A 15532-nucleotide genomic window follows, 5' to 3' on the forward strand; every position below is an offset into this window, starting at 1 on the left:
AATATTAAGTATTTTCCTGATATCAGCTCTAGATAGCTGATATCAGAACAATAGTTGAAAGGGATGATTTGAGCACTGCCGTTAACAGCAAACTCTGCACACATATGGCATAAGGAGTGATAACGTCTCTTCAAGTTCAAGAATTTATTAACAGAAATAAATTGAACATCCAGAGAACATCACTATATAATGCAGTTTATCTGAATTAACACTATATTGCAAATAACAACTCCTCTCTTCTGGGCTACTGAAACTTACCTAAAACTACTAAGCAAAAGGAAGATAAAAGAAGCTAAGGAACTATGTACATGCAAAAAGACAAAATAAAGTGGTTGATCATCATTATCGGAATAATTCAGTGAATCCTGGTTCACTGCAGATCTGAGTTAAAGAACCAAAGTTCATCTTAAAGAATGTGAATTGAGGTTAAATTAGCTTAACTAATTCAGAACAAGATTTGGTATGTGTTTAAACCCATTCACAATGCAAATCCTGAGCTAAACAAAACATTACTTGATGAAATAACATTTTAAAGAAGGATTTTCTCAGTAAACATCAGTTCATCTAGGACGCTCGATTTTATTAATGTGATTATACCTCCGCGAGGCTAGGGGTCGCTGTAGTAATTGGTCACTAAAATTGGCTAATCTAAAGATATACAAAACACCTTTAAATTTACATTAATATGCCATATTAATGCGACAATAATGTTCATAGCACTATCGAACAATGGTGGAGCGAATGAAACAAACCTTATGCTCGAAACGAACCGTAGTCGTATATCCAGGAAGAGCGAATGTTACTGCAAACTAACAGCATTAGGCTAGTGGACATTCGGCACTAATTTAAAAAAACTTTGGCTTTATGCTGGTTGATATGAGTGGACCAGATAACAAAAATATTAATATCCCATCAATGTATGAAACTCTTGTGGAGATAACGTTTGTTATAACCATGAAAACACACTCGAATTACATCAGCAATGACCTGGTTCGAAGAAAGCTACCCAGTAAGCTCCTCGATGAAAATGCATTACGTATATATCTTCTAAATAAACCATTTAACTTTCCCTGTTTATTTATCTGCCAAACCTGTTGGTACGTCTGTGAGTTCGGTTCACTTTGACCATCCAAGGGAGAGCGGTGGTCCAGGAAAACGTTGGTTATTTCAGCATAGGGCTAGAGGCTATGAGCTAGTCGAAATGTGGTTGGGGTAGGTCAGTCCAAGGTCCTGCATGCAGTTGAGTCCCCGGCATGCGAAACTCAGCCATGCAGCGGCGACTCCAGATTGTTTTTTGCTCTCAGCTTGCAATTCCTGCAATACCTGAGAAAAATAAACAAAGCTGGTTTTGGCATAGGGATTCTTTGCTCCGGCATCTGAAGCAGAAGTTAAGACTCAACTCTGATTTGGCCAGCAGTTTTTCCGATGCCAATCAGGTCCTCCCCTCCGCAGAGGATGAGAATTTCCCCCTTTGTCACTCCATTGAAGCGAGGGGACATGAGTTTCACAGAAGGCACCTTTTACCCAGCTTGTAAGTTTTTGAGCCCCATGAGGGGCACATGAATGGCCTCCAGGGGAGACCCTTCTCCTTCAGATTCTCAGGAAGTGGAAGAGTGTAAGGAGTGGTCTAGGCTCATAGCAGTCATCGTGCTGAGAGAGGCTGTCTCTGCGTGGATGTGTGAAATTTGTCTGCCAGTGCTCATACCTATACCCAGGGAATATCCGGAAATAACTGATTCCAAACATTGATGACATATACTTATTTAATCTCTGATTTGATTGAGAAAAACACTTTTTCAACACAAGGTATCAATATCAAAGATGGCCCTTACATGAACAACAACATTATTATGATCCATGTTCTCTAAACAGTTAAAACCACTTTTTGACACAATTCATTAATGCACAGCACAAAAAACCTTCTAGGACTAGATTTTAAAGGGGGTGTATTTAGTAGCTGTAATCTACTGATGGCTATATTTTAAAAGATAAAACAATTGTTATTTTTTAGAATACTTATCAAAGACAACTCCCATCCATCCATTTCAATGAATCCATTTCAATTTTCAATGAATTCCCTTTGGAATTCATTGAAAATTGTATTGTGATTTTTTTATGAGCATAAAGCTGCAAGCAGCAGAAGTATTGAATGTGGAATGAGTTTCCAAAGCAACAAGGTGTGCGCAAGAGATGATCGTGCATCGCAGGGCTGATTACATTCAGACCGATAGCTGCAAAAGTCAAAGGGAAGATTTACAACATGATCCAGACCTGTAATGATGTAAAAAAGACATTAGATAAAACTGGACGTTGCGTAGCTGAAGCTGTTCAGATTATTACTGATTGACCAAAATGGACAGGATTAGAATGTGTGATAGCTTAAGTTCAGAGACAGAGTTAGAGACCCAAGGTTTGAACATGTAGAGGAGGAAGAGTGCATATATTGGAGTGGCCTGATAAAGGAGGAAATAAGAAAGACAAAATGGATGTTTATGGATGACGGTTAATGTACTTCAGAAGAAGATACTGGGATAGGATGAGACGCAGAAAGATTATCTTGTTTTGAACACAGGAAATCAGATTACATTCTGTTTACTGTGAATGTTGAATTCCTGAATAACCAGTACTTGTTCAGTCTTTTTCTGTACCATCAATAAGCACTGCACAGTCTGTCCTCTGGGTGAACTAACTTAGACGTCCACTTCTAAGAAGATTGGCGGCCGTCTTCAGGGTTGTCAGCCAAGGATCAGTGATGTAGTGTCACCTTTCATTTGGAAGCTTCAGGGTGTGATACCCAGCCAAGTGTTTGGTTTAATGAGAAGCCATTATAAATTGCTTAGTGTAACTTACCTGAGGGTAAAAAGCCCTATATAAGTCTGGCCTAGTTACATTTTCTTGCACAAGTGTTTCTTACTGCAGAAGAGATGACTATTTATTAATTTGAGGGTCTACATAAAATGAGCTGACACTACTGCTTTTCATATCTCTGTATATAAAGGATTCAACTATATTAACTAGCTTAATTGAATTGCATTTTAAACTGGTATCAGAATCTTTTATTAGTGATTAGTGGTTAGTATTATAAACAGTCTCTGTGTGTATTTCTTGAATCTTATATCCTTACCAAACTTTTGGATTTCCAAAAGGGTCAAAACATTTCTAAAGCCAGCATTTGCCATAAAAGGTGAAGGTTAAAAATGTCAAATGGATACAACAAAGCACCTTTGCTGAATTCTGTTCAGCCTTAGTATTATCTGCTAAAAATCTTAATCTCGCTCCCTGTCCCACAGTACGATTGTAGTCTCAAAATATTATTAATTATGTATGGGAGATTTTAATGTCTCTAACTCTTTAATTTTAACCACCCTGCTAATACTGAAAATGAAAAAGTTTTCCCTTAAGTAATACCTTCCACACTGAAGATTGTTGCAGCTTAAAAATAATTTGAATGTTCTTAAATCGTATAAGGCAGTTCTTAAAGGGAAAATTGAATTTGGACAGAATGAGTTTGGCAGGTCAAAATGTAACAAAAGCTGAAATCCAGAAATTGATTCTTCAGCCTTTCAACAGTCATGTCTCAATATTTTTGGCCAGTCTACAACAGTCTGTGACTTGATGCAGATAATAGGAAGGCTGAACGGACTAGAGCAAAGTTGATGTTTTATTCCTATAAGCATTCCAATCACTGTCTGTTATGTAAATGTTGGCAGACTTTTGGAAATCTTAGTGTTAACACTGGGGGTTTAAGCTTTCCAGGGAAAGCAAATGGGCACTTAGCTTTAGGAACACTAGATAGCCACATGCAACATTTTTCTAAGATAAAATGTGAACTCTGAAAATGTGTTGCATCTACTTTAAAATATTCGTAAAGTTTTGGTATACAGCAACTGCTCTCTCTTTCTGTCTCTCACACACATGCACGCACACACACACACACGCACGTACACACACACACACACACACACACACACACACACACACACACACACACACACACACTGTGGTAACGCCTCGGCTTTTAATTTAAATATCAGTCCTGCCAGGAAGGCTAGAACACAATCATTTTAAGTTGGAATTTCTTAAATCTTCCCATTTAGTAGTTCTTAAGGAGAAATCAGAATTTGTCAGAACAAAAATCTGAGATCTGAATTTGGTTATAAAGTGGGATCTCCACCATTTCTACTAGCCACAGTAGTCTTAGAAAGTCAAGTTAAGTGGTTGTCAGCCTGACCTGGTAACACTTGCTATGCTGTCTTCACTGACTGGAAAAAGATGTGATTTATTTTTATTTTTTTCAACTGACTGTTCCAGTCAGGGCCAATCAAGCTAAAAATCCACAATTTCTGGGGGATTTCAGCCAATTTTTCAGTACAACTCGAGAAAAACTGTTGGAATCTTAGAGTCAGATCTTTGATGGTTGTCATGTGTTTTTGGGGTAACAATCAGGGCCATTTGCCTGTTAAACCTCTTCAAATGTAACAGAGCTGTTCCAGGAAGCGTATGCTTTCTCTCTCTTACCAACTCTCCTTCATCAATGCAGCAAGTCCCTTCGCTGAACTTTGACATGTTTTTCCAATGAACCTGAGGTGTAAGTAATAGCCTGTACTGGATAAACTGGATAAATATCACCCCTCTTTTACACACACATGCACACACACCTCTCCTATTCCAGCCCCCCGCTCTACCTGTGCTCGTTTTACAGGAGCCCCCCCTCCAGGGTCTCCAGTGTCCTCTCCACTTTCCGCGGTAGTGATAAGATGTCGACACGATTAACAGCGAAAGCTTATCCACCAGCCCCAACCCCCCATCGCTGCGCTGAATGCTTAAGCAACTCAAAACACCGTGGCCACGGCCACAGAACCGGGCCCAGAGAGGCAGGCAGCCAGCTGATGTCAGGAGCTGGAAGAGGGCGGGAGAGAGAGAGCGAGAAAGAGGAGGAGGCCAGGTGGACAAGGGGTTGGATTGTAGCTAAATAATTAATGGGCCGCACTTTCGTTTTTTAATCTGTAAATGAGAAGGCCTAAGATAGCAGGGCCACTGCTCTGTTATCCTATCCCCTGCCCATTAAGATAACAAGATGTTGGATAATGATCTCGGTAAAGGTGCAGTTTATCAGTCCAGAGGGAAGTGGCCTCGTTTCCCAGGTGGCCGTGGCTGTGTCTGCTGATGGTACTTCAGGTGCTTGTAGTACTAAACGGTATTAATAAAGAGCTCAGTTATGATGAGGGCTCTATGTGTGTCACAAGATTTTGGCCTTTTACTGTACGTTATGGTTGCTTGTTCAGCAAACATCATCTACAGTCATTTATTGCATTATTAAGAAATCATTTACTATGCTCCTGTGTTGGTCAGCACCTCATATTTATCAGTTTTTATTTGTTTCTGGAGTTCTTCGCATCACAGTTTTTACTTTGAAGCTCCTTGCATTTATGTCTATCACAAAGTTTCCTCTGCGTCTGTGGTAACTGTTGATTTTTTATGTCTGTCCATTTCTCTAGTAGTTGGAAGACCTTATAATATCCTTCTTATATGTTATAGGTTCCTTCCCTTTTTATTGTTGTTTTGTCATTTCAATCATATTGTATTGAAAATATATCATCCTTGTGGCATGCTGGTAAAATGATAATCTGTCAAATGAAGTAAGACAATTTGAACTGATGTCCCGTAGCTATATACTTTTTTGAAATCCAGGCATAGCTTTACCCAGAATGAGTTTGGTAGTGACTGGATAGCCATATAGTCACTTGTATAAAAATAGTTTTGGTTCATTGCAGGGGACTAAACTGACTTTAGCATCTCTGTTCTCCTCTCCTTCCTTGTGCATGAAGTGTGATTCATCCACAGCATGTCCCCACAGTGAAACCTCTGATCCTATCATTTATTTAGTGAAACAGCTGCCTCCCAAATCCCCCACTGCACTTTACTGAGGTAAACACCTTTGTACAACACTCAGCTCAGGGGTGTCCTTTGGTTGCACATTTATAAGCCTCCAACGAGTAAACCCTCCGGACGCATGCTGGCAAATATCAGAGCAGTCTGCAGTCTCAGTTCAACACCCGTGTCATGTGGCCGCTGGAGGGAACGACAAGAGTTCGGGTCAACAGAAGAGGAGGGAACGAGAAAAGAAACAAGAAAATGAAAAATGAAAAGGCTGAAGAGGAGATGTGATGATTGTGGAAGTATCTTTGATAATTGTGTCTCAGCATCATCTTAGACGCTGATGGTGATGGCCTAAAGGCTTGATGAGTTTGACTGCTGACCTGAACTAATCTTTTCAGAAACGTGCACAGATAAACAGCTTGTAGAACTAAAGAGCATGCTTAGTTTCTGAAAGGTTTCCTGCAGTTCGTCCTGTGTTTCTCTGTATTGGCTGTGTGAGACTGACAAGTAAAGTTGAATGCTATCTACCTTTAATACCTTTAAAGCTTAAAAATTAGCAGGGATTATGTGTAGTATTACCATCTGCCTAGACAGGGTGATGTTACATTATTAATCCACCAATCTTAGGGGATTTTTATGCTTTATGATTGATTAGATTGATTTAACCTCACTTTTATAAATTAAAGCTACAAGAAACAACAGAACAAAGTGATCTAAGTCATATTTAAATTGATAAGAGGTGAAACAAAAGCAATTCATGATATTACTGTAAGGTTAAAGACTCATCACATCACCTCTTCCTGTTGTTTTGGTTTTATTTCATCCTGAGGACATAAGGTGCGTTTCCACTGCAGTAACCAGGACAAAATCAGACAATAGCAGATTGTATTCCGCCCCCGCTGCCAGTCACGTTTTCTCTTCACAAGGCAGAAGTTCTGTATTTCTATTAGCAACAAAACATTTAAACCCAGTCACCCATGCTGAATATCACGGTATTTTACAGAGTTCACATTCAAATATATCAGGAAAAAAAATCAGCCAACCTTGGTGGAAGTATTTAATTATAGAAAGCTCAGACTTCAGCTACAGCCTTCAAGCCTTTATATAAGATTTTAGACAGTAAAGCTAGAGATATTCCTCAGCCCACATATTCTCACACCTGAGGTGAAAAAGTAAGTTAAAATAAGATTTTTTCATGGGGTAAATGTAATCAAAATGAATGTAAATGTTTCATAACGGATTGCACAGCAGAGATTTTGGGCTTGTTTGTCAGTCTGCCTGTCTGTAACACAAACAATGCCCTTGGTGTTTGTTGCATTGAAAATAAAAACTGTAATAGTTTTGATTCTATGAAGAACATGGACAACATGCAAGTTGAGAATGCTCAATTTTTTTCCACTTTACTAGGGCTTTTCTCAACAAACTTGTACATATCCATGTTCTTCTGGAAAGGTAATAAACAAAGCTTGGTTGAAATTCAAAAGTATTTAATGAAAAAGAGCAATAGAAGGTCGTTAATAATATATTTACCTTTATGCCACAAAAACTACAACTAGCTGCTGTTCTTAACAATGCAGCCTGGACCTTTAGCTGTCAACACATTTTTTTGTCTTGATTAGTTCAAGCTCACAGACAGCAAACTGGTCCTCTTTGGTAAGTGTACAACACACAGCAGCTCCCAGCTCCTCAGTCCAACCCTTTGCATGCTACGCTGTATCCCACTTCCCCCATACATACAGATTTCCAAGGCTAAGTGACCTGCATCCTTCCAGCTCTGAATGACATAAGTGCCAGAGTAGCCTTGGTTCTCACGTCGGATCTGAGCACACTTTTATAGCAGCATGTGAGGATGCAGGACGCATCCACTGTCATCCGTCAGGCCTCGCAAGGAGTTTCTAGCAACCCACTCAGCTTGTGCCTGTCAAGATAAAGGCCTCTATTAAAAAATGAGTAATATCAGCTGATGATGGGGAGGGGTGGGGGGGTTGACCTCGGATCGGTCATATGCCACAGCAGGACTAAAAAGGCTGCATTTGACTAGTGCCTGCGTTGCTGGGAGGTTGGTGCCACGTTTGACAGATGCTTTAGGCCGCTGTAAGATGGGCTTCAGAGTCAGCCGTTTCAGTCCTGTGATCTAATCTGTTTCCCATCATGCATCTTGGCTCACTAATGAAAAGGCAAGGTCTTATCCATCATAGACAGCTATGGTAAATGGAATTTTAACCCTCCCTTCCCCTCGTATGTGCGAACCCCTTCAAACATGTGCAAAAAGGCCTGAATGATGGATGATGATTTCAGATCTCACAGCAATTCCAAATGAACACAAAGTGAAGAACAAAAATCGACAAACAACTCTGGCTTCCTGCGTAACATGTTGGCCCAGCATTTTAAGCAAAGTGCTTTCATTATTATTGTCTAACATAGCAGCCTTGCTGGGTGTCATGGTTTGACCCGAGGATGACTCTCTGGGGTTCACGTCTGAATATGGGTTTCTAGCAGTGTAGAATGACTGTTTTTCAGTAGAAACATCATGATCATTTAGAGTAGTTAGAACCATCCCTTTGTCAGTTTGCTTTGTGACAAAACAATAGTTATGTCTGACTTTGGATCCATAAGTGCACCGCTATCATCACATGACACGGGAGGCCGTCTAAATTGCTCGGCCCTCTTTATTTAGTAGCTTAATGTTATGTTACAGTAAACTTTATCATGTTCTATCATGATTTTATGTAAGATCAACACAAAGTTATAATAATCCAAATAAATCCTTTACAAATAGAAATGTAAATGTGTATGTATTTGTACTTCATACCTTTTGCCTGAATAGAATCCAGTGCAACCAAGTGCCTCCACCTATCTGTAATTTAATCTCTGTATAAATCCAGCTCTTCTGTGAAAGCCTCAGAGGTTTGTTCAGGAGTGCAGCGAGTCAGCGGGGACATTTAAGGCCCGATTGGCTTATGAAACAACAGAGCTAATCTGTTCAATGTATTTCTGAAAATAGAACAATTCTAAAGAGAGAATGGCAAAACTGCAAACTTACCAACATATTGCCTTTCATGCAGACAGGCCGTGAAAGGCCACTGTTTATGCAAGGCCCTGGAACCTGTATGATGAGCTGTTGGAGGACTGTCTGACAGAGTTGGGGTTTTGAAACTGTAACTTTTAAAAACTTTGGTATACCTTGATATCAGTAACTGGTACATGCCTATGTAGCCTAGAGGGTAAATTACCACTACCAGAGGGCACTGTGTGTAAATAAGGAAGCCTGGAGCTTGGCGGGACAGTTACAGGATGTGATGCAAATTAAACAGGAAGAAGTCCTGCATATTTTTTGTTGTTTGCCTTTTTGCTGCCCATTACCCGCTGTTTCAAAGAGGATTGCTATGTGTGAATGACGCCATGTGAAGCTTATTTTTTCCTGAAATATTTGCTGCTTAGGTAGGATGGCCTGAAAGGGCCGGTAAAGCTGGCCTAGTCAAAGTCCAGACTTAAATCAAACTAAGAAACTGTTGCAGTAGTTAAAAAACTGCTGTTCACAGACTCTCTCCAACCAAACTATTTTTCAGAGAATTTGCACATCAGTCTCCAGATGTGCAGAAAGGTTAAAATGTGTGACATACCACAAAACAGCCAAAGCTGGAACTGCAGCAAAACGTTCTACAAAGTGGCTCAGATGGGCTGATCACAAATGCATGTCACACTTGTGAGATTTTTAATTGTAGACATTGGGATAGCCTCACTTTCACTTCAAAGGTAAGCACTACTTCACTGCTGTGTTGGTCTGTCACAAAAAAACAGGAAAAAAATACATTAAGGTTTGTATTGGGACAAAATAGGGAAAAGTTGGGGGCGTGAATAGTTTTTAATGTGTTTTATATACTTCAAGGTCACATTACCTCTGACACTGAATGTTAACTCCTGAATGGATAAAGCTCTTACTGTAGGTTAGTATTTTGTCAAATGTTGTTTATGACTGAATGTCATCAAAAGCATCCTCCCTGCCTGTTGACTCAGCAAAGTTTTCTTTTGTTAAAAGAAAACAGAAGCCTTTCTTTACGATAAGCAGAGGTTTCCGTAGTATTAACATTCTGAATATAACCTATAAACTGGTTGTGAGTTTCAGGGCAAAAAGTTACTAAATCTGTTATATGATTCCTACAAACACAACTTCCTTTGCCCTTTAAAAAATACCAAGATATGTGGATTTCTTGTCTAAACTACTAATAATTCTTAATTAGACTTCAGTTAAGATCTTTAACTTCTCTGCTGAATTACAATGAAAGCAAGGCGAGAAGCTTTGGTCTTTCACAGAACTCAATGTCACCTTGTCTAGTTCAGAAGTAGTGCGTCCCAGCTGAACCACAGTCCTTGGTTAATCTCCCAAACAGCGGCAGCAGCTTCTCTGTTTGATACTCCAAGGTTCTTCCGCTCTGTTCCCACCAGCTCTCTGTGTCTGAGCTTAAATCCAACATTAGAGGCTCTGCGGCGCTCCCAGCAGGGATGTGCCAACTCTCTAAGCAGCAATGGCAGCAAAAGACAAAACAGTCTGCACGTGGTTATTCTGACATTATGTTTATTGGCAGGAGGGTTCAGTGGAAATGAGTGAATATTTTGAAGAAGAAGAAAACTGGCAGCTTTGAAATATTAAAAGGGAAGCTGATGTTCAGAGGCTACTTTGTACAAAACTCCTTACCCACCTCACCATTCCCCTCTGTGTGCTTCCTCAGGGCTTTTTCCGTCGGAGCATTCAGAAGAACATGGTGTACACGTGTCACCGGGACAAGAACTGCATCATCAACAAAGTGACTAGGAACCGCTGCCAGTACTGTCGCCTGCAGAAGTGCTTTGCTGTGGGAATGTCCAAAGAGTGTAAGTGTCTGATCCTGCCGACGTCATGACACAATTCAAGAGCTTTGAAAGCATTCTGCCTTCTGCAAATTCAAGGCCACGTTGTGCAGCAGTGCATACATTTGTGAAATTTTAAACAAGCCTTGATTAGGTATAAATTTAAAATTACTTGCAGCCAACAGTGAATTTCAAACATGGTCAAAATGCGGTTGGTGGTGTGTGTGTGTCACCTTACAGTGCTTCACCTCACAACACTTTGAGGTGAAGGTGTGTTGTTTACGTAATTCTGAAATTAAGAGTTTTCTCTTTAAGATGAAACATTTGGAGATCCTGGACCCATCCAAAGTTGCTCAGGTCGTGAGCCCTTAAAGAAGTCACATTTATAAATTCATCGCTGGTATAAAAACTAACTTCACTGACAAGATAAAAAAGCAAGCTCAGCTTCTGAGTGGGCAGCGGCGGCAGGTCATGTAAATCCTTTGTTTAGTTACCATGCTCATATGAATCAATCCCACTGATCCTAGAGGTTTTTTCGAGATAATGAACCTTTGGAACAGGGTCTAGCTTGTCTCGGTACAGTCCATCACTTATCTCTTTAGTACAGTCAATTTTTCAAGCACTTTGCATCCCTATCTCTCATTGCTCGGAATCCGAAACTAACCTTGCCAGCAAGATCAAATCTCGCGGTATTTTAGCATTCACAAACATACGAGAATCCATCTTGTAGTGCTCCGGCTTTAACCATAGACATTATATACGTAAACGCGTCATTGGGCGGGTTCTGCCTATGCTGCGATGCGTCAGAGCGTCCGCCATCTTAAATGTGGTAAATCTGCAGTTACTCAGTCACTTAAACAGTATCAGAGGGACTTTAATCTCACATGTGACACGGTTTTATGAAATAATGAAGACCACAATGTTTAGATTTAACAAATTGATCCTTATATTCATAACACATAACACATACACACACAAATATATATATATATATATATATATATATATATATATATATATATATATATATATATATATATATATATATATCGTAGAAGGCAGATACAAGTAGTGAAATCAGCCAGAATACATTTTCATGCAGCACAGGAAATGTATTCTGATTCACGTTCACAATAACAGAACCCAACTTTTTTCTGCCACATACAATATGGCGGTGACGATGACGTGCGAACCTGCGCCCTATGACGCGTCTACATATATGATGTCTGTGGCTTCAACCATTAATGTTTGAAAAAACACTTTGAGCCAATCACATTGCAGTATAATAGTTTAAGGCGGGATATACCGATGCGACGAACGCAAGAGCTGACAAGCCGTCAGCCAAACCAACATAAACGTGGCAGCACAGGACGATTTCCTTTTGAAAGAACAGGAAGAGGTACTTTGACTAGCTTACCTTCTTGTGGTTTCTCATGACATGTGCTACTTATGTTTTACGTTTCAGCTCGGAGAGTTAGGCTGAAGATCCCTCCTTTCCCCAAACGGATTCCATAGGAGCAGTCCTACATTGATAATTTGCAGAATTAGAGTGTTACAAATTATCAATCTGCCTGGCCAGGTTAATCCAAAACAGCAATGTAAACAAAAGCCGTTGCCCCATAAAATGCCGACCGCATTGTAAAATCACATGTCCTCTTGAACCCCATACCAGGCCAAACTGTTTTTTCTGAACTTCGTATTTATAAAGTATGTTTAAATTCTTCTTAGTTCAAGTTTTTACATAATTATTCTCTTTGACATCATATTTCACGTACAATTTCAGTGTATACCAGATAAAACACAAATATTTCCTGATTTTACAGATTAATTATTTCTGCGCTTTCCTGACTACTTTCTAAGTTCTTTCTTCTTCAGTCATTACCAATGATTTATTGTCCTAGATCCTGAAGATGACAGCAATAATACAACAATCAAAAATCACTCATAACCAGAAATCATCCAATCCTAAGGACTGAGGCGTTTTGTATGATTGGTAATGGAGTCCCTGACAAATTTCACCTCCTCATACCTGGTATCAGTCTCCTGTCTCTTACTTTATGTCAGCCAAACCCCCAAGTGAGCTATACAGCCATTTTTTGTTCAGATTATTTTTAACAATCGTGGGTTATTTTTGTGTGCACAGCTTTCATCTCTTTCTTAAATCTAAGGAATCTGCCTTTTCTTTAAGTGTCCCCCTTCCTGTCTGTGTGTCTGTGTCATGTGACCTGCTTTGCTGTGTGGTCAGATTTCCCTGGACAGTTTAGGAGAGGGAGCTGTGCATAGACACTGAGGCCCTGTGCACATGGCCGTTTTAGGTTAAAACGTAAAAAGTTTTCTACTGTTCGTGTACAGTGTTGGAAAAACGTTTTTTATAATTTGAAATCAAAAAGCAATAATGTTTATCCCTTCGTGTATTAGCTGAACTCAGTATAAACCTTATGTGCAGCTGTTAAGCTTGCAGAACTTTGTGACCTTAGAAGCAAACAGAGGCACTGATTCTCTGCAAATGTTATCACATGAGAGGATAGGAGGATAATACACTTTTGACTGTGGGTATGGTGTTCTTCCTATGGCATCCAAAGTTGTTTTTGTGCCACACATTCTCCCATGATGTTTTAGAATATTTTAGCCAGTTCTGGATGTTTTCTTTGGAAAGGTAAGACTATTTTTAACCCCTCTTCTAAGACGAGGCATACAAAGAATACAGCCGATACTCACCGGAAACTCCTGTCGTCTTCCCATGATTTTTGGAGAAATTTCTATTTCTTTGTTAATGTCATTGTTGTCCCATATGCCATTCCATGACTCATGCCTCTGTACAATGAGATCCTTTGGAGGTTTTCTGTGCATTCATGGGGAGAGCATGCCAACTGTTGCTGCACTTTCTTGCTAGCAACTATTCCACCCTGCATACATACTGATTTTGGTGCTGTGTGACGTTTCAGTCAGGAACCAAATGCTAATGTGGAAATGTGTCACAGAGCCAGCTGATTAGAAAGAACCAACAGAACATAGTAGAAGACAAGATAATGCAATCGCTAGGAAGTGTAGTCAGCAGTCAGTTAGCTTCCTTATCTTTAACATCTTCAATTCCAGAAACACAGCATCATCATTCTACTTCAATTCAATTCAATTCAATTTTATTTATATAGCGCCAATTCATGAAACATGTCATCTCAAGGCACTTTACAAAGTCAAGTTCAATCATATTATACAGTCTGGGTCAGATTATACAGATTGGTCAAAAATTTCCTATATAAGGAAACCAGTTGATTGCATCAAAGTCCCGACAAGCAGCATTCACTCCTGGAGAAGCGTAGAGCTACAGGGAGAGTCGTCTGCATTGTACTTTGCTGCAATCCCTCATACTGAGCAAGCATGAGGCGACAGTGGAAAGCAGGAAAACAGTACTGTTTTTGCCTACCCGCGGGACCCGGATGAACTGGTCTGTTCTTTCTTTCTCCTCTTCCTCATCCCCTTGTACTTAGAGGTTGCCAAAACAACTGGAGGTGTGCATTACTGCCACCATCTGGTTGGAGTGAAAAAATATTTGTGATCAAAATAAATGTAAATAATATCTTATCAAAATAGATATTTCCCTCAATACATATGTATATTCACATACCATAATAATCTAATTCTGTTCATCCTTTTTATATTAATTACTATGTTTGCTCTATAAGTTCTACTATTTCATCCTCCCCACAGTGGTCACAACTCCCTGTATTATACTTTTGTATTTTAAAAAGTATAATGAAGTATAGTTATAATCAGGTCCGGTATGCTCAAATCTTTCCTGTTTCCTGTCTTTTTAATCCTATAAAACCATCTCCCTGTTCTTCCATAGCTCATCTTTTCAGCAATTCTTTTTTTCAGTTTATGATACTTCATTTATTCTCTAATTTACTTGCATGTACTGTAAAGCTCTTCCTGTAATTCAATTTAATGAAATTTTATTTACATAGCGCCAATTCATGAAACGTCATCTGAAGGCACTTCACAAAGTCATATTCAATCAGATTATATACCTCCTATGTACGGAGGCGTTAGTCCTCGACACGGTCGACCTGGGTTCAAGTCCGACCCTACGGTCCTTTGGCGCATGTCTCTCCCCCTATTCCACCCCCTTCCTGTCAGCCTACTGTGTTAAATCAAAGTCCCGACAAGCAGCATTCACTCCTGGAGAAGCGTAGAGCCACTGGGAGAGTCATCTGCATTGCCCATGGCTTTGCAGCAATCCCTCATACTGAGCAAGCATGAGGCGACAGTGGAAAGAAAAACTCCCCATTAACGGGAAGGAAAAAACCTCCAGCAGAACCGGGCTCAGTATGAACGGTCATCTGCCTCGACCGACTGGGGGTTAGAGAAGACAGAGCAGAGACACAAGAGAGACAAAAAAGCACAGAAGCACACATTGATCCAGTAATCTGTTCTACATTAGATGGTAATAGCGGGTGAAATGTCTTCTCTGGATGATGTCACAGTTAACAGAACATGAAGAAAAAAAGAGAGAGAACAAAAAGTTAAATGTTGAAATGACGACAAGCAATGCAAATTGAAGAACAGTAGGAGAACACAGCAGAGTGAGACAAATAGACCCCGATGTCCTCCAGTAGTCTAAGCCTATAGCAGCATAGCTATAGAGATAGCTCAGGGTAACATAAGCCACTATAACTATAAGCTTTAAAAGCTTAAAATTAGACAGGGTGTCTGCCTAATGGACCAAAACTGGGAGTTGGTTCCACAGGAGAGGAGCCTGATAGCTAAAGGATCTGCCTCCCATTCTACTTTTAGAGACTCTAGG

At 39.8% G+C, this 15532-nt stretch overlaps 1 protein-coding gene across 2 annotated transcripts in view; it reads left to right on the forward strand.

The window, feature by feature from the left end:
• The window catches only part of LOC105937679 (retinoic acid receptor beta), a 158496-nt gene that overhangs the window by 73281 nt on the left and 69683 nt on the right, over nt 1-15532 (forward strand). Inside the window, exon 1 of one of the 2 annotated variants that reach the window (XM_036145597.1) lies at nt 10573-10752. The exons of the other annotated variant lie outside the window; for it this stretch is intronic. Coding sequence (XP_036001490.1) covers nt 10641-10752 — 112 coding nt within the window. The 5' untranslated portion in view covers nt 10573-10640. Of the gene's footprint in view, nt 1-10572; nt 10753-15532 lie in introns of those variants that run through there. 2 annotated transcript variants of the gene reach the window in all.

The sequence above is a fragment of the Fundulus heteroclitus genome, chromosome 13 (assembly GCF_011125445.2).
Source record: "Fundulus heteroclitus isolate FHET01 chromosome 13, MU-UCD_Fhet_4.1, whole genome shotgun sequence".
In the NCBI taxonomy this organism is placed as follows: domain Eukaryota; kingdom Metazoa; phylum Chordata; class Actinopteri; order Cyprinodontiformes; family Fundulidae; genus Fundulus; species Fundulus heteroclitus.